General features: G+C 72.2%; 4 protein-coding genes and 1 long non-coding RNA gene across 17 annotated transcripts; 1 reads left to right on the top strand and 4 right to left on the bottom strand.

The window, feature by feature from the left end:
* Positions 1-29: 29 nt before the first annotated feature.
* On the bottom strand, positions 30-663 carry LOC147597352 (uncharacterized). The gene is made up of 2 exons (XR_015261247.1): positions 296-663; positions 30-209 (listed from the first exon to the last, which is right to left on the bottom strand). It is a non-coding gene; the product is annotated as an uncharacterized LOC147597352 (long non-coding RNA).
* A 218-nt stretch (positions 664-881) lies between these two features.
* On the bottom strand, positions 882-3,487 carry LOC147597351 (SMAD family member 6-like). Of its 2 annotated transcripts, XM_086768343.1 has the most exons (4): positions 3,116-3,484; positions 2,373-2,783; positions 2,169-2,282; positions 882-1,585 (listed from the first exon to the last, which is right to left on the bottom strand). In XM_086768343.1, the coding sequence occupies exons 2-4, from the start codon at positions 2,764-2,766 to the stop codon at positions 1,050-1,052; spliced, it is 1,044 nt and encodes a 347-aa protein (XP_086624469.1). In that variant the 5' UTR covers positions 2,767-2,783; positions 3,116-3,484; the 3' UTR covers positions 882-1,049. The 2 variants fall into 2 exon arrangements, with proteins under 2 accessions (XP_086624469.1, XP_086624468.1); XM_086768342.1 differs by having other exon boundaries at positions 2,169-2,783; positions 3,116-3,487.
* Positions 3,488-5,191: 1,704 nt separating this feature from the next.
* FLAD1 (flavin adenine dinucleotide synthetase 1) lies at positions 5,192-8,041 on the bottom strand. The gene is made up of 7 exons (XM_086768341.1): positions 7,899-8,041; positions 7,041-7,800; positions 6,491-6,638; positions 6,226-6,324; positions 5,955-6,144; positions 5,516-5,589; positions 5,192-5,434 (listed from the first exon to the last, which is right to left on the bottom strand). The coding sequence occupies exons 1-7, from the start codon at positions 8,034-8,036 to the stop codon at positions 5,299-5,301; spliced, it is 1,545 nt and encodes a 514-aa protein (XP_086624467.1). The 5' UTR covers positions 8,037-8,041; the 3' UTR covers positions 5,192-5,298.
* Positions 8,042-8,451: 410 nt separating this feature from the next.
* CKS1B (CDC28 protein kinase regulatory subunit 1B) lies at positions 8,452-9,471 on the bottom strand. Of its 2 annotated transcripts, XM_086768345.1 has the most exons (3): positions 9,265-9,471; positions 8,679-8,806; positions 8,452-8,600 (listed from the first exon to the last, which is right to left on the bottom strand). In XM_086768345.1, the coding sequence occupies exons 1-3, from the start codon at positions 9,321-9,323 to the stop codon at positions 8,548-8,550; spliced, it is 240 nt and encodes a 79-aa protein (XP_086624471.1). In that variant the 5' UTR covers positions 9,324-9,471; the 3' UTR covers positions 8,452-8,547. The 2 variants fall into 2 exon arrangements, with proteins under 2 accessions (XP_086624471.1, XP_086624470.1); XM_086768344.1 differs by having other exon boundaries at positions 8,452-8,806.
* Positions 9,472-9,594: 123 nt separating this feature from the next.
* Positions 9,595-19,718, top strand: SHC1 (SHC adaptor protein 1). 11 transcript variants are annotated; one of them, XM_086768339.1, is made up of 14 exons: positions 9,643-9,735; positions 11,670-11,753; positions 15,513-15,674; positions 15,855-15,925; positions 16,127-16,190; positions 16,436-16,555; positions 16,895-16,948; positions 17,068-17,119; positions 17,306-17,432; positions 17,539-17,707; positions 17,914-17,974; positions 18,095-18,262; positions 18,365-18,627; positions 18,860-19,718. In XM_086768339.1, exons 2-14 carry the CDS (start codon positions 11,742-11,744, stop codon positions 18,986-18,988), a joined length of 1,452 nt encoding a protein of 483 aa, XP_086624465.1. In that variant the 5' UTR covers positions 9,643-9,735; positions 11,670-11,741; the 3' UTR covers positions 18,989-19,718. The 11 variants fall into 11 exon arrangements, with proteins under 11 accessions (XP_086624461.1, XP_086624465.1, XP_086624462.1 ...); XM_086768336.1 differs by having other exon boundaries at positions 17,518-17,707; XM_086768335.1 differs by lacking the exon at positions 11,670-11,753 and having other exon boundaries at positions 9,595-9,735; positions 15,356-15,674; positions 17,518-17,707.
* Positions 19,719-20,148: the final 430 nt, after the last annotated feature.

Here is a 20,148-nt window from a genome sequence, read left to right as displayed (position 1 = left end):
GGCACGGACACGCGTGGGGACACGGGACCTGGGGGGGCAGCCGTGGCGCCACCGGCGCCGTTTATTGCGGTTACAGACGCTGCGCGGGAGCAACAAGGCTGCACGGGCCCGGCGCGGGGGGGGTGGACCGCGCTGCCCCCGAGGCTGGAGGGGTCCGGGAGTCCTCGGTGCTGGGACCCTGCCCCAGGGCCTGGTCCAGCTGTGCTCCTCTGCCCCAGTTCCATCCAGCTGTGCTCCCCGTCCCCCTGCCATCCAGCTGTGCTCACCTGCCCTGCACCCGTCCGGCTGTGCTCACCCGCCCCACTTCCGTCCAGCTGTGCTCACCTGCCCTGCACCCATCCAGCTGTGCTCACCCGCCCCACTTCCGTCCAGCTGTGCTCACCTGCCCTGCACCCATCCAGCTGTGCTCACCCGCCCCACTTCCGTCCAGCTGTGCTCACCTGCCCTGCACCCATCCAGCTGTGCTCACCTGCCCTGAACCCATCCAGCTGTGCTCACCCGCCCCACTTCCGTCCAGCTGTGCTCACCTGCCCTGCACCCGTCCAGCTGTGCTCACCCGCCCCACTTCCGTCCAGCTGTGCTCACCTGCCCTGAACCCATCCAGCTGTGCTTCCCTGCCTCTGCACCCATCCAGCTGTGCTCTCCCGCCCCACTTCCGTCCAGCTGTGCCAGCTCACTCCAGTGCCCCCCACACTTGCCACGACCCCCTGACCCCCAGCCCGCCCCCTGCCCTCACTCTGGGGCTCTGCCCCACCTCCCTCTTCTCCTGCACCCCCTGCCCTGGCTGCCCCCCACCATCCTGGGCCTGGTCCCAGACGTCTGCAGTGCCAGGGCGGGGGGTCCTGCGTCCTGCTTTTTGTACAAAAATAAGATAAATTAAATTAAATTTAACCGTTAAAATAACTTAAAAAAGAGATTAAATAGTGCCCCTGCGAGAGCGCCGTGGCCGGGAGCAGCAGTGAGCCAGATACGGGGGCACGGGGCTGGCACAGAGGGGCCCACCCACCTTGGGGGGGGTTCCCTGGCAGGGCCCCCGCAGCCGTGGCCCCTCAGCGCGGCCGTCTGAGCAGGACCTCGAGCCAGCACGGGCAGGCGGTGATGAACTGCCGGGAGTAGCGGGGCCCCCAGCCCTTGGCGAAGCTGATGCGGACGCTGTGGGGGTCGCAGGGCCCCTCCCCGGGTGGCCGCCGGCCCCCCGCGCCCCCTGCCCGCTCGTAGTCGAACACCTTCGCCGAGTAGCCAGGTGGCACCTTGAGGACGGCGAGGCCGCGGGTGCTGGCGGGGCCCAGGGTGGGCGAGCTGACGAAGATGGGGTGCTCGCTGCGGTTGTAGGCCCAGACACCGCCCGGCTCCCGGCTCAGCAGCAGCCCCCGGCCGATCTTGCCGCGCGCTCGCCGGACGGCGCGGCTGCGGTGGGCGGCCGGCAGCTGGCCCAGGCAGAACCCGCTGCCCCGCGGCAGCTCGCAGAAGACGTTCACTGACGCCTCGTGCACGGCGTAGAGGCGGCCCACGCGCGTCCGGTGCTCCCAGTAAGCCAGTTCGCACCAGCAGCCATCCTTAGCGGCGCTCCGCGAGGGGGTGGCGTCTGGCGGGGGGGAGAGGAGAACCGTCACCACCCGCGGCTGCGCGGCTGGAGCAGCCAAAGGGAGATGGGGACAGGGTGGGCACAGGGGGGTCCCAGGGATGTCCCAGCACGGGCCGCGGCGCGAGCGTGAGTCACCGGAGCTGCTGCGTGCCGGTGCATCGGGCCAGGCTGTCCCTGGTCACGGTCCCCGAGAACGGCGCGAGGGGAGTCCCCGGGCGAGGGGACGGCAGAGGCGTGCAGCCAGCGGCCTGGGGGCCAGCAGCCACGCTGGAGCCACGGCCGCCTGCGTCAAGGCACATTGTGTGCAGCCTCGTGGGCAGCGCTTCCTGCGGCGGGGAGCCCGGCGCCGCCAGAAATAACAGCAGCCATAGGGCGGGGCGGGGGGCCCGGCTTGGTCCCCCGGCAGGAACCCCTCGCCCGCGCCGGAGCCCTTCCTCCCACCCGGAGCGACTGCCAGCTCCGCTCCCCCCCATTTTGGGGCTGCGCATCCCACAACACTGCACCCCGACCAGCAGCGGGGCAGGGCGGGGGGCAGCGGGGCTGGCCCTGCACCACACCCCACTGTCCGGTGGGACCCCCTTACCGCAGCAGTCGCCGCTGTTGTAGCTGAACTCCAGGAGCTGGGCGCTGGGGCGCTGGGGCTCGTCCGGCCAGGAGGGACCGCAGGACGCCTTTGAGTAGGGGGGCGGCGGGGTCTCTGGCGGGGGAGAAGAGGGTGAGGGGCTGGGATGGGCCCCCCGGCACCCTGAGCCGGCCACGGGGACGAGAGGCGGAGGCGGGCACTCACCGGGCGCGGCCAGGCGGCCGAAGTGGTGGGGGTTGCAGCAGAGCGCGGCCGCGTCCCCGCAGCCCCCTCGGCCCCCAGCGCAGCAGCAGAGGTGCTTGAGCTCGTGGGGCTGGCGCAGGTCGGGCCAGCGGTACAGGCGGCAGAGCAGGACCTGGGGGGGCAGCACCTGTTTGCCCCCACTCGGCTCCCCCCGCGGCGCCCAAACGCAGCCGGACTCCCAGGCGCCCCGGCTCTCCACCGCCTGCACCAGCAGCTCCAGCTCCTCGTCCTTCAGCTTCTTGAAGAGGGCGTGCGCCGCCGGTTTGAGGGCGCCGGGGCCGTCCTCGAGGCCGGCCGCCACGCAACGCTGCCGCCACAGCCGCCTCACCAGCCGGGCACGGCGCGAGCGGAACATGGGGCAGCAGGGAGCACCTGCGGGACGGGGATGGGCGTCACCCCACGCTGGGAGGGTGCTGCAGCCGCGGGGGTCCCCGGCGGAAGAGCTCTGCTCCCCTGTCCTGCTGTCCCGTGGCTGCGCGTCCCCACAGACGCGTGAGGACGCAAGCGCTGCTCCCAGGGGAACAGGCATCCCCCAAGGTCGCGCAGGGACGTGACCCCCAAACCGGCCCCCAGCACAGGGGGACCTGCCCATCCCGGGACAGCGAGGGCAGGGGTCTGCGTGCCCTTGCCTGCAGCACCCACCCACCGCCCCCCTCCCAGTTCAGGCTGTGCGAGGGGTCCCAGGGGAAGGGGGTCTCACTCACGGTGGGTGGCGGAGCTGGGTGCAAGGAGCCCGGGCTGCGCGTGGGGCCGTGCTCTCGGGGCGGCCGGCACCGCTCTGTCCGCGGCGCGTCGCTGCCAGGACTTTTTCCTGTGGCGGGACGGACTCTCCCCTCCCCCGGACCTCCCCGTTTGGGGAATTCATCGCTTCGCCCCGTCCAGGCCAAGTCGCCGCTGCCGCCGTGGCCAGGACGCGACAGCCGTGGGGTGGGTGCCAGGCGCGTGGGCTCCGCCGCGCAGCGACGCCCGTGCCCATGCTCCCAGGGCTGCTGGAGCCGGGCACAGCCCGGAGCCCGGGCGGCACCGCTGAGCGCCGGCGCGCGGCCAGAGGGCAGGGTCCGGCCGCAGGAGCCCACCCGGGTGAGGGGCAGCCGTGGGGTGCGGCGGCCAGGCACCGTCCTGGGCAGCCCCCATCCCTGCCGGCGATGACACAGGGGGCGTGAGGACTGCCCGAGGCCCCCCCATTGCATCCCAGGTGGGGGTCCCCGCTGCCCCCCAGCCCTCCCGGCAGCCAGGGCCCCCCCGCGGGCGCTGGGCGAGGGTGGGAGCCTGCTCCACAAAAAGCGGCGAATGTAAACAGGACCCTTATCCCGCGCCGGGCCACGCTTCCTGCTCCCGACTTCCCCCCGAGATAAGGGAGGCCGCGCTGGCGCCAGGCGCTGCCGCCGAGGCCGGGACGCGCGAAGCTTCCCCCGCGCCCGGGGCCAGGCGGCGGGGTAGGGTGGGCTTAGCCTGCCGGGGCACCCACAGCTGTCCCCACCCCGGGACCCCGGTGCCCCTCGCGTCCCGTTGGCCGCGACACTCGCCGCAGCTCCAGCCGGGCCGGGCCCTCTGCGGACATTTTGCTCCGGCCGTTTCCCGCCGGCTCTTGGCAGCGCCGGTGCCGGCCGGGCGCGCGGAGCCAGGGCAGGAAACGGGCTGGAGCAGGGACAAGCGGAGACGCTCTTTAACCAAGGGGCTGAGTCACCCGCAGGGACAAACCCGGCGGAGGGGCAGGCAAAGCCCCGGCCCCCCGCTGCAGCCCCCCCAGCCCCGGGCAGAGGCGACGCGCGGGCTGGGGGCCTGGCGCCTGCCCGGGACGAAGGGCTGGCAGGCTCAGGGCGAGGAGGCTGGGTTCCCAGAGCCCCCCTCAAACACAGCCAGCCGGTCAGGCGCTGCGTGGGTTTATTGGGGTCTCTGATCGGGGGGGCGGAAGCAGACGGGTGCAGGCTGGAGCGGGGTCTCGGCATTAGGGGTCCATTGGGTCCATCAGCACACGGCGACAGGTCCTGGGGAGGGGAGAGAGGCACAGGGGGTGAGGGCCCCCGTACCAGCACCGCAGCGCCACCCCGGCATCCCCCCAGCACCGTGGCCGGGCCCCCAGTGCCCCCCAGGTACCATGGCCAGGCCCCCATCACCCCCCCAGCACTGTGGCCGGGCGCCCCATCACCCCTAAGAGCACCACAGTTGCCCCTGTCCCCCGCCAAGCACCGCACCCGGGCCCCCGTCGCCCCCCAAGCGCCGCGGCCGGGTCCATCGCCCCCAGGAGCACCGTGTCGAGCAGGCAGCCGAGGGCAGGGCACTCACCCGGGGTGCGGGGGCAAGCAGGGGGTGCCGGCGGGTCCCGCGGCGTGGCGGGGGGGCCGTTCCCTAGTCCAGCAGCTCGCGGATGCACCAGCTGCAGAGCAGAAGGTAGACGCACTCGCGCAGCAGCCGCAGCAGCCAGGAGCCCAGGCGCAACCCCAGGGAGGCCTCGGCGGCCGCCGGCAACGCCACCGCCCGCGCCGCTCGCCTCGGGGTGCCCGGCAGCCGGGCGGCCGCGGTCCGGAGGAGGCGCATGGCCGACGAGGGTTCGGAGGGCTCTGAGGCGGGGAGGCGGCCGCGCCGCCAGGCGGGTGCCCGGCAGGCGCTGGAACCTGCTCCATTCTCTGCGCTTCAAAAGGCTCCACAATAGCAGGGGCGGGGGGGCGCTGCCCGGGGACCCTTTTGTTCGGGCAGAGCTGGCCTCACCCCCCCCCGCGTCCTGCTGCCGCCAGAGCCCTGTGGGGCCGGCGCGGCCGAGCGCGATGCAGACTGCAGGCTGAGCGCAGCAGGTTTATTCAGTGCTGGCAGGCAGCAGGTTTATTCCACCTCATCCCCGGCAGCGCCAGGGTTGCCCGCGGGGCAGCCGGCCGCGTCCCGCAAGCCTTCACTGGCGGGAGGTGCGCTCCTCTTCCTCGTTTTCCAGCTCGTAGGCAGGTCGGTAGCTCTCCCGGCCGCGGGCGTCGGTGTAGCGCAGCGCGGGGTTCTTCAGCGTGTTGGCCGTGCTCCCCAGGGACGTGTAGCTGCGGAGGGAGAAGGCGGCTGCGAGGCTGTGGCCAGCGGCACCGGCCGCGCCGAGCGGGGAGGGCAGCGCCGCCGCTCACCCCTTGTCGTAGAGGATGCAGTAGGGCACAAAGAGCTTGCGCAGAAACTCCCAGATGTCCCGGTAGGTCCAGTCCTGCCGGTGGAATCAGGCAGGGATTGCTGCGAGGCAGGCGGGCTGCCCCCCCGCACCGCCAGGGAAGCCGGACAGCCGCCCTCGAGAGCACAGGAGCCAGCCAGCTGCTCCCCCCAGCAGTCCCCATCCCACCCAGCACCTCCCCAAACGCAGGAAAGCCCCCCCGCGCGCAGGAACAGGCCCTGCCTGATAGCACCAGGCAGTGCGGGGCATCTACGGTTGCACCACGGGCAGGAGAGGCTCTGGGATGAGGGGGAACTGGGAGGGAAGCCCCCCGGGACGGGGACGGATCAGTGCTGGCTTCCAGCCCCGTCACTTTACCCTGCCAGGCTCGCTCCCCCACCGAGCAGGCGGAGGCCACGTACCAGTAAGGGGTTCACCCGCATGTATGGGGGCCAGTCGGGGTCCGTCACGCACATGGGCGTCAGGGTGCGTGAGTAGGGGTCCGTCCGCCGCGTCCCCATCAGGACGGCCTCCAGCTGCGGCTGCCGCTCCTTCAGGCGGGCCAGGGCCTCGCGGATGGAGCCCTCCACCGTGCAGAGCTGGACCCCGTACCTGCGCAGGCAGGACGGGCAGCTGCCTGCCGGGCTGCGGGACACGCTGCTCCCCCCCCGCCCACCCCTCTCTGCCCCGTACCTCTGGACGGTGGCCTGGATGAACTGCTCCATTTCGGGGAAGGGGGACACAATGCGGATGTAGAGCACCTGCAGCTTCTCCTGCCTGGCCGGGTATCGCCTGCGGAGAGACACGTCGCGGCTGGCATCCCGCGGCCAGAGGCAGGGCAGCCGCCCAGTCCCCGTGAGCTGGGTCCCAGAAATCCGCTCCTTCCCACAGAGCCGGGCAGGGGAGAGCCCCGGAGCCTTGGCCGGGGCCCGCGGGACCCCCCGACCCCGCCGGGTACCTCTCCACGGCGGCGTGGACGAGGTGCAGCAGGGCCGTGCAGTCCTTGCCGCCATTGAAGCCCACGCAGAGCTGGGCCAGGCTGTACCGGTCCAAAGCCTCCTCGATGATCCGCAGCGCTGCCGCCACCTTCTGCCCCAGGGCTGAGCCTGCCGGGAGGGGACGGTCGGTGCGCGCGCGCCCGCGCTGCCCCAGGGCACCTCACCCTCCGGGCACCTCTCATCTCCAAACACACGGCAGAGCTGCCGCCGGCACCACAGCCCCGAGGGGATCCTGCCTGCATGGGCAACCGCGGCATCGCTGCCCCTACCGCAGGCTGTGCTCCCAGGGACCGGCACTGGCCAGCCCTAACTGGGGTTACTGGTCCCACTCCCACCCGCGTGGGACACAGCTCATCGCAGCTGCGGGGCCAGCGAAGGCTCAGCACCCCTCAAGCCCCCGGCACACCGGAACAGGCAAGCTCTGCTCCCTGGCCGGTCTTTCCCCTGCGCCGGCTCTGCAGGAGCCGCAGGGAGGCAGCGAGCCGCACTGCGGCGACCGCTTCCCTGTACCTGACTCAGCCAGGCCATAAACCTCCACGGCCGCTGGCGCGACACAGTCCGTCACCAACGGCACGACGACGCCCGGCGGCAGCTTCTCCACCAGGAAGCGATAGGCTTCCTCCAGGTCCTGCTCCGACTCCGAGTCCAGCGTCAGCTTCACGCGGTAGTAGTTGCTGGCCCAGTCCGGGTAGGAGCCCAAGGTGACGCGGCCCTGGAAGGCGGCGTCGGCCTGGTCCAGCACAGGCACAATGAGGATCTCGTCGGCCGCTGCGTAGATGACGCGGGAGTGGAAGCGGGTCCGCTCGCTGCGGAAGAGGTGGGCGAGGCCGTCCAGGGCGCGCTCCATCAGCGCCGGGACGCCGGGGAAGATGTAGACGTTGCGCACGCTGACCAGCGGGTACTTGAAGGCGCGGCCCGTGCGCCCGTCCGTGCCGTAGTTGAGGCGCGAGGATGCGGGGATGCGAGCCAGCTTCATCTCGGGGCACTGCGCGTCCGCCTTCCCGAAGAACTTGCGCACCAGGGCCACCAGCTCGGGGTGGGGGGCCACGCTCTCCCCGAAGGCCCTGGCCACGGCCTCGAAGGTGACGTCGTCGTGCGTGGGGCCGATGCCCCCCGAGGTGAGGACGTAGGTGAAGCGGGCGGCGAAGGCAGCCACCTCGCCCGCGATGGCGTCCACCTCGTCGGGCACCACCGAGATGCGGGCCACCCTCACGCCCAGGGCGCGCAGCCGCCGGCACATGAAGAAGGAGTTGGTGTCCTGCGTGTGGCCCTGCGGGGGGCAGACGCGGACACGCGTGACGGGGGGGCGGCTTCGCGGGGGCGGGGGCCAGGCCCCGGCCCGCCCGCGCCCCGCGGCCCCGGCCGCACCTTGAGGATCTCGTCGCCGATGATGATGATGCCGGCGGTGGAGGCCCGGGCCGCCGCGGGGCCAGGAGCCGCCATGGAGCGGGAGGCGGCGGCGGCGGCGCGCACAACCCCGCGCGCCCCCAGCAGCGCCCTCCGCATGAGCCCGGCCCGCGCAGGCCGCGGCACCGCCCTGCGCTCTCATTGGCCGCGACGCACGCCCATCGCCGGGCGCTGCCGGCGCGGATTGGCCGGGAGCGCGGGGACGGAACCATCGCGGCGGGCGGGAAGGGTGCACACAGACGCCTCCCCCCCTCCCCGCGGCCATGGGCCCGCCCGGCAGGCAGGGGCCGGCGGCACGTGCGGCTCCCCGGGGCAGCGGCGGCTCCCCGCCCCCCGCAACCGGAGCCCCCCCCCCCGCCGCCCCAGCACCCCCCCCGCCCAGTCACCCCCTCCTAGACACCGGGAGCCCGCCCCGGCTGAGCCCCGGGAGGGGGCCGCCCCCCTCCGGTCGCTGCACGCTCAGAGGCGCCGGGAGCCGCTCACCCCCCGCACACACGCACGCGCAGCCGGTACGGCAGCTCGCAAACATCCGTTTATTGGAGATCAGGCCCCGCGGGGTGAAGCCCCCCCCCCCCCGGTCCGGTAACGCCGGGGAGCAGGGTGGCGCCGCTCACTTCTCCGGTTTCTTGGGCAGCGGCCGGCGGAAGAGCAGGATGTGGGGCTCTGTGGGGGGCGGGGAGGGGGGGGTCAGGCCGAGCCCCCGCGCCGTCCCGGCCCCCCCCCCGGCCCCCCGGGGCTCACCGGGCTCGTGGACCATGTAGTGCACCCAGCCCTGGCTCTGCTGCACCCCCAGGTTCCGCCACTCCGACTCCGAGAGCAGGTGGGTGCGGGGCACCAGCTTGGCCACCTCCTTGGGCAGCACCACGTGCCTGCGGGCCGGCCCTCAGCCCGGCGGCACCGGGCCGGGACCGCGAGAGGAACACCGGCCCCCCCCCCCCGCCCCCGACCCGGGAACCCTCACCCCACGGCGCCGCTCCCGCCCGCCCCACCGGGGAAGCCAGTACCGGGACACCCCGCCCCCCCAGAGAGCCGTTACGGGGACACCACCCCCTCCAGGAAGCCGTTACCGGGACACCCCGCCCCCCGCAGAGAGCCGTTACCGGGACACGCCCCCCTCCCCCCGTATCGAGCAGCCGTTACCGGGAACCCCCGCTCCCCCCTTACCAGAAAACCCCGCCCCCCAGGGAGCCGTTACCGGGACACCCCTTCCCCCGGGGACCCGTTACCAGGACAACCTCCTTCCCGCTCCACCGGGGGGCCCCTACTGGCCTCCTCCCCGCCGCCCCCACCCCGGGAACCGTTACCGGGCGCCCCCGCCACGCCTCACCGGTACTCGAACTCCTCGTCGTCGTACTTATCCGAGTAGTAGATCTGTTTGTGCGCCATGCCGGCGGGCCGCGGTCCGCCCCCCTTCCCGGCCGCGCCCCCGCCTCACCGCCCGCCGCGCCGCTGCCGCCCCCTCCTCCTCTCCCCCCCCCCCCCCCCGCCCCGGCGCTTTCGAACGCCGCCGCCCCGCGCGCCCATTGGTCCGCGCCGAACGGCGGGCCGCGCGTCACGGGGCGGCGCGAGAACCCATTGGCCGGCTCTCTCGCGGCGGGGCGGGGCCGCGGCGCCGCTTCCTCGCGGGTCGGGCGCGGCCCGCGATTGGCCCGCTCGTCACGTGACGGGGGCGCGCTGAGGCCGCGCTGGAGGGCGTGGGCCGGAAGTGAGTGGCGGCGCGGCGGGGGGAAGGGCAGGCGGTGCGGGCGCCGCGGCCGCCGGGACCGGAGGAGACCGGCGCGAGATCCATGGTGCCCCGGTGAGCGCGCGGGCCGGCCCGGGGCGGGGGGACCGCGCCCGGGGGCCGCGGCAGGACCGGCGCGGCCCCGCGGGGGAGCGGCCTGGGCCATGTGCGGCCTTAGCGGCGGCGGCGGTGCCGCCGGGCCCGAGTCCTCCCCGCTCGCCGGCGCGCTCCGGGGTCCCGGCGCTGCGGGGGCCGGGCCGCCGTTTCCCGCTGCCTCCCCCGGGCGAGCCGAGCGGGGCGCTCGGGGCTCGGCGAGGCGGGCCCAGCCCCCTTCCCTGTGCGGCCCAGCCGGTGCCGGGCTGTGCCGGGCTGTGCCGGGCGCTCCGTCACCTCCGGGAGCCGCCGGTGCCCCGGACCCTGCTGGTGTGGCGGCTGGGCCCAGGGCTGTTGGCTGAGTTCCCGCTTGCGTTGCCCCGTTGCGGGCGCTTGGAGATGCGAGCGGGCACGGTACAGGTGAGGGAGGCTGGCTCGAGGGGCGCTGTCAGGCACCTGCGGACCCCGGCCTGGCGGGACCCCAGCAGCGATCGGGCAGCGGCCGCGTTCGGGAGCATCCTCGGCCCCCGCAGCGCCTGGGTGCGCCCTCCCGCCGTCAGCCCTGCCCGCGCTTCGACGCGTCGGTGGCGAGTATCCGGAGCAGAGCCGGCTGTTGCTGGGAGCGGTGGATGTTCCCCCTTGCAGGCCTGTGCCTTCGCCCCCGGCAGCGCGTTGTGTCCGCCCGTCGCGGGCTGTCCCTGCTTCTCTGATTTGATCTCTCGGATGGGGTCACTCACACACCGCGCTGGCCCGGGGAGACCCTGGATGCGGGATCCGAGGAGGCGTGACGCAGGCCCTGCCCGCCGGTTTGGCACTGTGAGAGCCTCTGGGCAAAGGGCAGCTCTCGGCGGCGCTCCTCGGCGAGGGGCTGGCCTGGCCCGTTCCGCAGGGGTCGGAGACGCCTCCTCTCCCCAGCTGAGCGGGGCCTGAGGATCCACCCGCACCCCTTTGGCGGGGGCGCCCTGTGGCTGGGCCGCCCGTGCCTCTGGGAGCTGCGCGGGGCAGTGTTCCCTCCTCGTCGGGGGGACGCAGCCGGGTTCTGTGGAGGCTTCGGCGAGGCTGAGCGCCCCGGGTCGGGGTCCCGATCCTCCTTCCCTGCTGCCAGCATCGGCCCCCAGTTTCCAAAGGGCCTTGTCGCCCAGGGCCAATCTGCGCTGCTGCCCTTGCCAAGTGGGGCCCTCCTTATCTCGCTGCCTCCTGAGCTAATTGCGTTAGCGCTTGCCTGGTCTCCGGCGCTGCCTTCGCAGGCCCCAGATAAGGGCACGATTGCTGCGAGGAAGTAAATCACGTTTGCTGCCCAGCCTCGACTGCGGTGGCTGGGCGGTGGGAGCGGGAAGGGCAGCGGCTCTGGAGCTGCTCCTGCTTCGCTTGCCTTGTTTTCCCCTCGCGGAGCTTCCCGGCTCCCCTCACTGAAATTCTTTGCGTGACTCCAGCTCCTTTCTTCACCGCCGCCCGGGGCGGGGGACGCTGCAGCCCCAGGGGCTCCGCGTGGCCGTTTGCAGTGGGGTGCCGGCCGAGGGGCTGGCAGGAGGGGGCAGCTCTGTCCTCCGGCACTGCCTCCGCTCTCCCCCCTTGTAGTGGCCTCTGGGCGCTGGATTTGGGGCCCGGCAGGGATTGGCTCCGATGCGTGTCTCCGGTCATGGGGTGACTCTCGTTTACCAGTGCGGGCGAGGGCTGAGCAGAGCCAGGCTCGGCCTCGCGCTCCCACCCGGCGCATCCCCGCCGCGTCCTCCCTCGGATGGGAAACAGGATGCTTCCCAGGCTCTCTCGCCCCACGTGTTGGCAGCGTGTTGTGCTACGGCCCCGTCTGCCTGCGGTCAGCGAGGAGGAGCAGGGTCTGCCTCTTGGTGCCAGGGCCACCGCCTCGGCGGGCTGGGACAGGGCTGCCTAACTCCCTGTTTGTCCCCGAACCGCAGGTCGGAGTGCCAGACGAGAGGGGCTGTGCGCTTCTGTTCCCTGCCCCGGGCCTGCCCTGCCCTCCGCCGGCGATGGAGTACGTGGTAAGGACTTCGGTGGAGGGCTAGGTGGCTTCGGTGGTGGATCCTGCCTCCCCTCTCTCCCTGCGGGCAGGGCCCCGGCCTTCTCCCCAGGTCTCAGCTGGCGTCTCCCGGCCCTGCTTCCGAGCGGCAGAGAGGTTGCGCGTGGGAAGGCGTAGGTGCCCTGTGATGCTGTCGTGATGTTTGGGGGGAAAAAACGAGCTGATGGCTGGATTTGAGTGTTTTTCCTTGCTTCCCCTCTGCCCCAGAGGCTTGGGGATCGCTCCGCTGCGGCGGCTGTCGGCCCGAGGGGGTCTCCTGCCCCGGGCAAGGCGTGTACGTGTGGCAGTGGCCGGCACGCGGCTGTCTGCTTCTCGCTGCGATTTCTTGCCAAGCCACTGGCGTGTTCCGGGTCTCTGACTCAGCTCCCGGTCTGCGTTTCCTGGGAGGATGTTGGGCGCCGGCCCGGCAGCGAGGCCTGGAGCGTCCCCCCTCTCTGCTTCTCTTCCTCGCCCCGGGCTGCGTGTGAAGTCACGGCCCCAGGCACCTGAAAGTAGCGTGCGTCCCTCTGCCTCTCCCGCACGTGTCCAGGATCCGGCCAGTCTGGTGCCTCCCCTTGCTACTGGGGCATGAGGACGTGTCCCGGAGCTCCGTAGGAGCGGTTGCTCTGGCTGCTCCGCTCGTCCTCCGCCGCGGGGCCGGGAGCTCGCTGCCTCCCGTCTGGCGAGGGGCAGGGCTGCCTGTTCGGGCAGGGCTGTTGTTTGGTGGCTCTGCGCGTGTCTCGCTTTGCCTTTTGCGCTCGGAGCCTGCTGGGAAGGGGTCTGTGCTGGCCTGGGGTGGGCTGTGGGGCGCAGGGGGGCTGTGGCGGCAGCGCCTCCGGTCTCCCAGGGCTGGGAGCAGCGGTGCGTCTTGTTCCCAGCCGGTGCAGGCTGGCAGGGCCATGTGGGCTGGCTGGTCTCAGGAGGTTCTGATAAAATCAGAAATTATTTCATCTTACAAAAGCAGAGGCTTGTCTGAGCAGGGGGCTGCGGCTCCCGGGCTGCGCCAGCCCTCGCTGTGTGTCGAGGACGGCTGCTCCGGGCCGCGTCGCCTGTCTGGGCGACAGCCCGGGGGCCCTGGGGTGGTGGGAGGAGGCCGAGGAGACCCCCCCGCCTCACCCCTGCACAATTCCTTCCTGCTCTTATCCTGGCAGGGCCCTGGGGACGTGTCGGGGCTTGCGGAGCCCGTGCCGCGGTGCAGGGGGACCCCAGGCCTGCAGGGGCTGGGCTCTCGCGGGCAAACCCCGCTGCCCCGCGCCCATTCGACACCGCCCAGCTGGGCTCCCCCCGGCAGCCGGGGGCTGCGGCTGGCCCCTCGCCGGGCCGGCTGCTTCCTGGCTCCCTGGCCCCGGGCTTCCTGCTTTTCTTCAGAGCAGCCGCGCTGCCGGCCGCGGGAAGGTCACAGCGTCGAGCGGCCGGGGGGCCCCCGGCGGGGACGAGCGCTTCGCGGGACGGCTGGCACGGGCTCTCCGCGCCCGCGGGACCACCGCCGCTGGCGGCTGAGGTGGGGGCTGACGCCGGCAGAGGCCGAGGCGACGTGCCAGTGGCAGGTGGAGGCGGGTGACGGACCCGCCGTTGGGAGCCGCAGCCCCTCGCGCCGTGCGGGGAGGCTATTTCCAGCTCCGTCCTGGTTTCCATTTCCCCGTCCCCGCGGCGGCGTGCCAGCGTTGGGAAGCGGGGCAGGCAGGCGCCGGTGCCGAGCAGTACCCGGCAGTGGGCCCGAGCAGGGAGCCCTTCCCTTGGGCTGGCTGTACCTGGCTGTGGCTTGGTGGCCGGTTTGGCAGAGCGCGCGGAGCCCGGGAAGGCCCTGGCCTGTGGCAAGTCAGAGGGGCTGGGTGCCGCGGGGCTGCCCGAAACCCCCGCTTCAGCCCGCGGGATGGGGAAGGCGGGGAGAGCCCTTGCCTCCCTGGGGAGCCCAGCGCGGATGAGGCCGCGGAAAGCGGCACGGGTGCGGTTGGGCTGGCCCGAGGTCCCGCCGGCGTGCCGGAGCATGGAGGACAGGGGAGACTGAGACCCCGTGGCTGCAGGCGGGGGCTCTGCCCGCCCTCCCGCGCTGGAAGGGGCTGAGGTTTGCCCCCCGGCATGCTCTCGCCACCCGCTCCCGCTAGCTCCGCCTGTGACCTTGATTTTTCCGCTCCAGATACGCGCTGGGTCCCCACCCCTCGCCGGGAGCCCCTCCTGCACTGCGCCCCAGCCCGCGCAGCCCCCACCGCGGGCAGAGCCCCGCTGCCCGTGAGTCAGCACAGCCCTTCCCATTAGCGGCAGCCCCTTCTCCTCTCCCGGGAGGAGCCGCCACTCAGCGCCGGCTGGGATGCGGGAAACGGTGGCAGGAATTAGCAGCGGCCGCCTCTCCCGCCGGCTCCTCGCCGTGGCTGGGGGCTTGCGCTGAGCCCTGCCTCGCCCGGCGGATGGCCCACCTGTATCCTGCTCCTGGGCGTCCTCCTCTTCCTCCCACCGGCCCTCCAGGCGAGATCCACGCCAGAGCCGCCCTCTCCAAGGACTGGATGTCCCTGCGTCCCAGGCGGCTGCGAGCACCGGCAGTATCTCAGCATCTTGGCCCCCCCCGGTTTTGAGCTCCGCTCCCCCCAGCAGAGCCCGGGGAGCCAACGGCGGCTGCCTCCCGCCAGCACGTGGGTTGCGTAGCGCCGGCCGCCACAGAAGGACCTTGTTCGCTCCTGGACGGCGCTCGGAGCGAGGCTGGGCTGGGCTCGGATGCGCTCTGTGGCTGCCTTGTCTCAGGGCTTTAAATATTCATGCTCTTCGTTTCCTCTTAGCGGCCAGCGGCAGCGGGGCAGCACAGGGGCTGGAGCGAGCCGGCTGGGGCGGAGGGCGCCGCGCCGGAGCCGGCAGCGGGGCAGAGGGGGCCGGATGCGGCCCTGGCTGAAGACAATGGGATCTGTCGCCATCCCGGCGCGGGAGCGGTGCGGGGCTTGAGGACCTCCAGGCCGGGGGCCGGGTGTGCTGAGCCCCCCTCCCCAAGCTGGCGGCTCCCCAGGGCATCGCCGCGAGCCCCGTTTCCCCCCTGCCGCGGCAGGAGCCTGGGGTCGCTCTCCGTCTGGCCGGATCCGTGCATCCTTGCTGACGCCGATCGCAATCGATCGGCTGCAGCAGCGCAGAGCTGGGCAGCCCCCGGCCCCGCTGCCTGGCGTCCCGGGGCCGCTCTCCCTGCCAGCCATGCCGGGCTGGCGCAGACCTGGCGCGGAGCTCGGCCGAGGCTTCTGCTCGGGGGCGGCTTCCTGGTGGCTGCGGGCGCTCGGACTCTGTGTGGGACCCCTGTGAGAGCTGGCCGGCTGCCTCCGCCCCGCCGCCACGCGGCACGGGCTGCCCCCGGCCCTTCTCGCCTCTCTCCGGCATGGATCTCCTGCCGAAGAGCAAATACAGCCACCTGCGGAACGAGTCCGTCTCCTCGCTGGAGGAGGCGGTGGGGGGCCTGGGGCTCCCAGCCTCCCCGGTGGAGTCCCTTGCAGGGACGCGGTCTCTGACGGGCTCCCTGTCCTCCTCCTCCTCCCTCGGCCCCGCGGCGCCTCTCGGGGAGCTCTCGCCCGAATCGGAGGACAGCCCCACCACCCTCTGCTCCTTCTTCCCCAGAATGGCCAACCTGAAGCTTTCGAACCCCGCCAACCTGCTCAGCCTGCGAACCTCCTCAGCCGGCGGCAGCCCACGGGAGCCTGGCCCCGCCGGGACACCGGCGCCAGGAGGAGCTGCCGGCACCGACTCAGCGGGACCTCTCGCTGTCTCTTCCCAGGATATGAACAAGCTGAGCTGTGGGAAGAAGACGCGGGTGGAAGGCGGCCAGCTGGGGGGTGACGAATGGACCCGCCACGGCAGCTTCGTCAATAAGCCCACCCGCGGCTGGCTGCACCCCGATGACAAAGTCATGGGCCCTGGGGTGTCCTACCATGTCCGGGTGAGTGCTGGGGACCGGGGAGGGGTGCGGGAAGGGTCGTGCTGGGGATCGGGAGACCTCCTGACGCGCTCCTTGGGGGCGGCAGGTGGGCGGTGGGATTCCCGGGGAGGTTGGGGCGCTGGCCCCCTCCCCGGCTGCGTGGGGAGCAGGTCGTAGGGCTGACCCTGCTCTCTCCCCCAGTACATGGGCTGTGTGGAAGTCCTCCAGTCCATGAGGGCTTTGGATTTCAACACCAGGACGCAGGTCACCAGGTGAGCTCTGCCTCTGCCCAGGGGCTGCTGGTTTTGGGAGAGGGTCCGAGCCCCGGCCAGCGCTGCCCGAGGGCTTGCTTCCTGTCACCGTGTCCTTTCTACGCTGGCGGCCGCGTCCTCAGGCGGTGGCCGGGGGCTCCCGGGGGAACGGGAGGAGGGCAGACGCCGGTGGGGGCTGATGTCCCGCTGTGCTCCCTGCAGGGAGGCCATCGGGCTGGTGTGCGAGGCCGTGCCTGGTGCCAAGGGAGCCGTGCGGAGGAGGAAGGTGAGGCCAGGCTGGGGAGCTGCCGGGGGGTCGGGGGGCACGCGCTCGGCTGCCGGGGCGCGAGGCCGAGGGCCGATCCCAGCCGTACCCGAGCTGGGCAGCCTGGGGCTCTGATCCGCTGCCGCGGCTCGGGCCAGCGGAGCTCAGCAGGGGCGAGCTGAGGTCTCTGCCGCGGTGGGCAGCAGGACGCACCCCGTCCCCCCGCAGCCGGGGAGCCCCTTCCCCATGCTGCCGTTTGCCCCCAGCCCTGCGGGCGCTCCCTGAACTCCATCCTGGGCAAGAGCAACCTGAAGTTCGCCGGCATGCCCATCACCCTGACCGTCTCCACCAGCAGCCTCAACCTCATGGCTTCCGACTGCAAGCAGGTGAGAACGGGGGGTGCCGGGGGCCGGGCAGCTAGCTTTAGATGAGTGGGGACCCTCCTGTCCCCCACCCCGGGCCCTGCCTGGGGCAGGGGATGTCCCCCAGCCTCCCTAAGGGCTGTGGGTGGGCTGTGTGACCTGCTGGAGCCCGGTCTCCTGGTTTTGACCCTGCTTTTGGCGGCCCTGCCAGTGTCCCAGTCCTTTTCCTGGTTGCCTGTGGCTTGTAACTGGGGCTCTGGAGGCTTCTCCCAGCCCCAGGGGAGGGTGGCAGGCAGGAGCTGCTGCCTCCGGCCGGGTGCCGAGGAGCTCCTGGCCGCGCCCAACAAGCTCTCTGCCTTGCAGATCATTGCCAACCACCACATGCAGTCCATCTCCTTCGCTTCTGGGGGAGACCCGGTGAGTGCGCAGGGACCCCGTCCACGCCTGCCCTGCTCCGTCCTAGGGATCGGTGCCGCTCCTGCCCTCTCCCCGAAGTCCCGGGCACCCCCATCTCACCACCGGTGTCTCGCCCACAGGACACAGCCGAGTATGTCGCCTATGTTGCCAAAGACCCTGTCAATCAGAGAGGTGAGGCTGCCGCCGAGGGTCCTAAATGCCAGAGCCGCGTTTCGTGGATGTTTAGGCGCAGCTTGGTGTGGCCGGGAGGGACTGGGTCCCCCGTAAGGAAGCTCTGGGGCGCATGGAGCGGGCTTGAGGGGTGGAGAACTCAACGTTTTGGGGTTTGGTGCTCCCATCCCACCATTCCCTCCCCAGCCTGCCACATCCTGGAGTGCCCTGAGGGCTTGGCACAGGACGTGATCAGCACCATCGGGCAGGCCTTTGAGCTGCGGTTCAAGCAGTACCTGAAGAACCCCCCAAAGCTGGTGACACCCCACGACAGGTAAGGGCAGGGCTGTGTGGGAAGGTGGGAGGGTGTCCGTGACTGTCTGGTTTTGGAGAGGGGATGCAGCCCTGGGTGCTCTCAGCCACTCATCTGACCCTGCCAGGATGGCAGGGTTTGATGGCTCTGCCTGGGATGAGGAAGAGGAGGAACCGGCCCCCGATCACCAGTACTACAACGATTTCCCCGGCAAGGAGCCTCCCATCGGGGGAGTCGTGGACATGCGGCTGCGGGACGGGGCTGCTCAGACCTCCAGTCACTTGGGGGCCACGCTGGTAAGGCTTGGGGCGCGTCCTCCTGGGGAGGCTCCATGTGACAAGGGAGCTGCGGGGACTCTGACGGGGCCACGGGCTCTTTGCTCAGGGTTATTCCGCCACGAGGGCCGCGGCACGTCCCCTCCTGCACCTCTAGCAGCCGGGGGCGTGGGGAGCGGGAAGGGATGGTGAACGCAGGGGGGCTCACCACTCTCCTCTCCCTGCAGCCCGTCGGCCAGACGTCCAGCGGGGAGCACGACCTCCGGAAGCAGCACGCTCCTGCCCAAGGTAACCTGACGGACGCGGCCGGGCCCCGTCTGCTTTCCTGGCCCCGAGTGCTCCGACAGCGGGCACTGGTGCTGGGGCCGAGGCAGGCTGGAGCCCTGCTGACCACGGTGCTCTTGGCAGCAGGGAGAGAGAAATACCTGGCTGCGGCGGGCGCGCCCAGCCGCACGGACCTGTTCGATGACCCGTCTTACGTCAACGTGCAGAACGTGGACAAGACACGCCAAGCGTCAGCTGCTGGCACCCCTGCGACAGCCAACGGCAGCGCCCAGAGAGACCTCTTCGACATGAGTGAGTGGGACGCAGGCGTGTCCGGGCCGGGGGGGTTCATCCTGGGCTGGGGCGGGTGGCTGTGAGGTTGGTCCTGCCCGCCTCGCTCCTCTCTCCCTGCAGAGCCCTTTGAAGATGCGCTGCGTGTCCCCCCGGCTGTGCCCGTGGGGCTGCCCCCCGCCCAGGTGGTGGCCTCCATGGAGGAGCAGCTGAGACGAGAGGCCTGGTACCACGGGAAGATGAACCGCAAGGAGGCCGAGAAGCTGCTGAAGGTGAACGGAGACTTCCTGGTGCGGGAGAGCACCACCACCCCGGGCCAGTACGTGCTGACCGGCTTGCAGGGCGGGCAGCCCAAGCATCTGCTCCTCGTCGATCCCGAGGGAGTGGTGAGTCCGCGTAGCACCCCGGGGACGGGGCTTGGTACGGCCGCGGGGGCCACCGGGACGCTGGGCTTCCCCGCCGCCTCTCAGAGGCCACTGCTGGGCTGCCTTGGGGCTGGAGAGGGCCTGGCGCAGCGCGGGACTGGGGGCTGCTTTCCTCCCAGCTCCTGAAGGGTTGGTGGCTTTGAGCTCCCGCGGGCATCGGCAGCCCCCTGAGTGCCCCCTCCCTGCCCCCCAGGTGCGGACGAAAGACCACCGCTTTGAGAGTGTCAGCCACCTCATCAGCTACCACATGGACAATCACCTGCCCATCATCTCGGCCGGCAGCGAGATGTGCCTGCAGCAGCCAGTGGAGAGGAGACTGTGAGCGCCCGGGGGCTCCGAGCGCAGCCCCCCCGGCCCTGCTCCCTGCCCCGTGGGGTGCTCTGCCCGGGACTGAGCCGTGGACTTGGCCGGGGCCTGTCCCCCTGCCCCCCGCGGAGCCGGTGCCTGCGGCAGCACGGGGTGAGCCGCCCGCAGAGCGGGGGGCTGCTCTCACCGAAGCCCCGGCCTCCCCCCAGCGCCAGCCTTTGCACAGCTCCTACCCCAACCCGGCCCTGCAGCCGTGCCTGGCCGCTGTCGCGCCGACTGGCGCGGCCACGGGCCCAGGGCTGGCGGAGCTGAGCCCCCTCGGGCCGGGGGGCAGCCCCGCCTTGTCCCCTGCCCACGGGCCGTGGAGGGGGCCTGGGGGGGGCTCTGCTCCCCCCGAGCATGAGGCCTGGCTGGCCCCGCGCCCCCGGACCCGGTCACTTTACGTGTTAACTCTGTGCCTTGACCCCGCAGGTCCCACACTCTTATGCAATGGCGGGGGGGCTGGGGGCAGAGGCTCCCTCCCCTCCCGCGCTCCCCTTTCCGGGACGTGCTCCTCTGCGCCCCTCTCTGCCTGCACCCCGGGGGTCCGGCAGCCCCGGGGGGGCGGTGGGAGGCCCCCCGCGCCCCGCATGCACGGTGTTACTGCCCCAAGCCAAAGCGCAGCCCTGCCCCGCGCAGCCCCGGGCCCCCCGGGCCCCGCTCTACCAAAGGAACCGGCGGTTGGTATTAAAGTTGGTATTTCTCTAGGCCCTGCCTGCTTGTGGGGGGGGCACCGGGGGGGCACCGGGCACACGGCCCCGCCCGCCTGGGGTTCCCTCGCTCCCCCTGCGGGCCCCGCACATGGTCCGCCCCGCTCACCCCCCCCCCCGGGCGTTGCACATGGTCCGCCCCGCTCCGCTTTACCCCGCCCGCGCCCCCTGCAGTTGGTCCGTCCCGCCTCCTCCCCGTGGACCTTGTACGTGGTTTGTCCCGACCCGCCTCCCCGCCGCACTTGGTCCGTTCCGCTCTTACCACCCCCCGCAAGCCTTGCGTATGGTCCATCCCGCGCTTCCCCCTCCAGGCCCTGCACATGGTCCGTCCCATTCTCCTCCCCCCGGGCGCTGCACATGGTCTGTCCCACTCTGCTTTACCCCGCCCCAGCTCCCCGCAGTTGGTCCGTCCCTCATCCCCCCCCCC

The sequence above is a fragment of the Chlamydotis macqueenii genome, chromosome 28, assembly GCF_036417535.1.
Source record: "Chlamydotis macqueenii isolate bChlMac1 chromosome 28, bChlMac1.mat, whole genome shotgun sequence".
Taxonomy (NCBI): domain Eukaryota; kingdom Metazoa; phylum Chordata; class Aves; order Otidiformes; family Otididae; genus Chlamydotis; species Chlamydotis macqueenii.
This window is presented reverse-complemented; position numbering and strand designations above follow the sequence as displayed.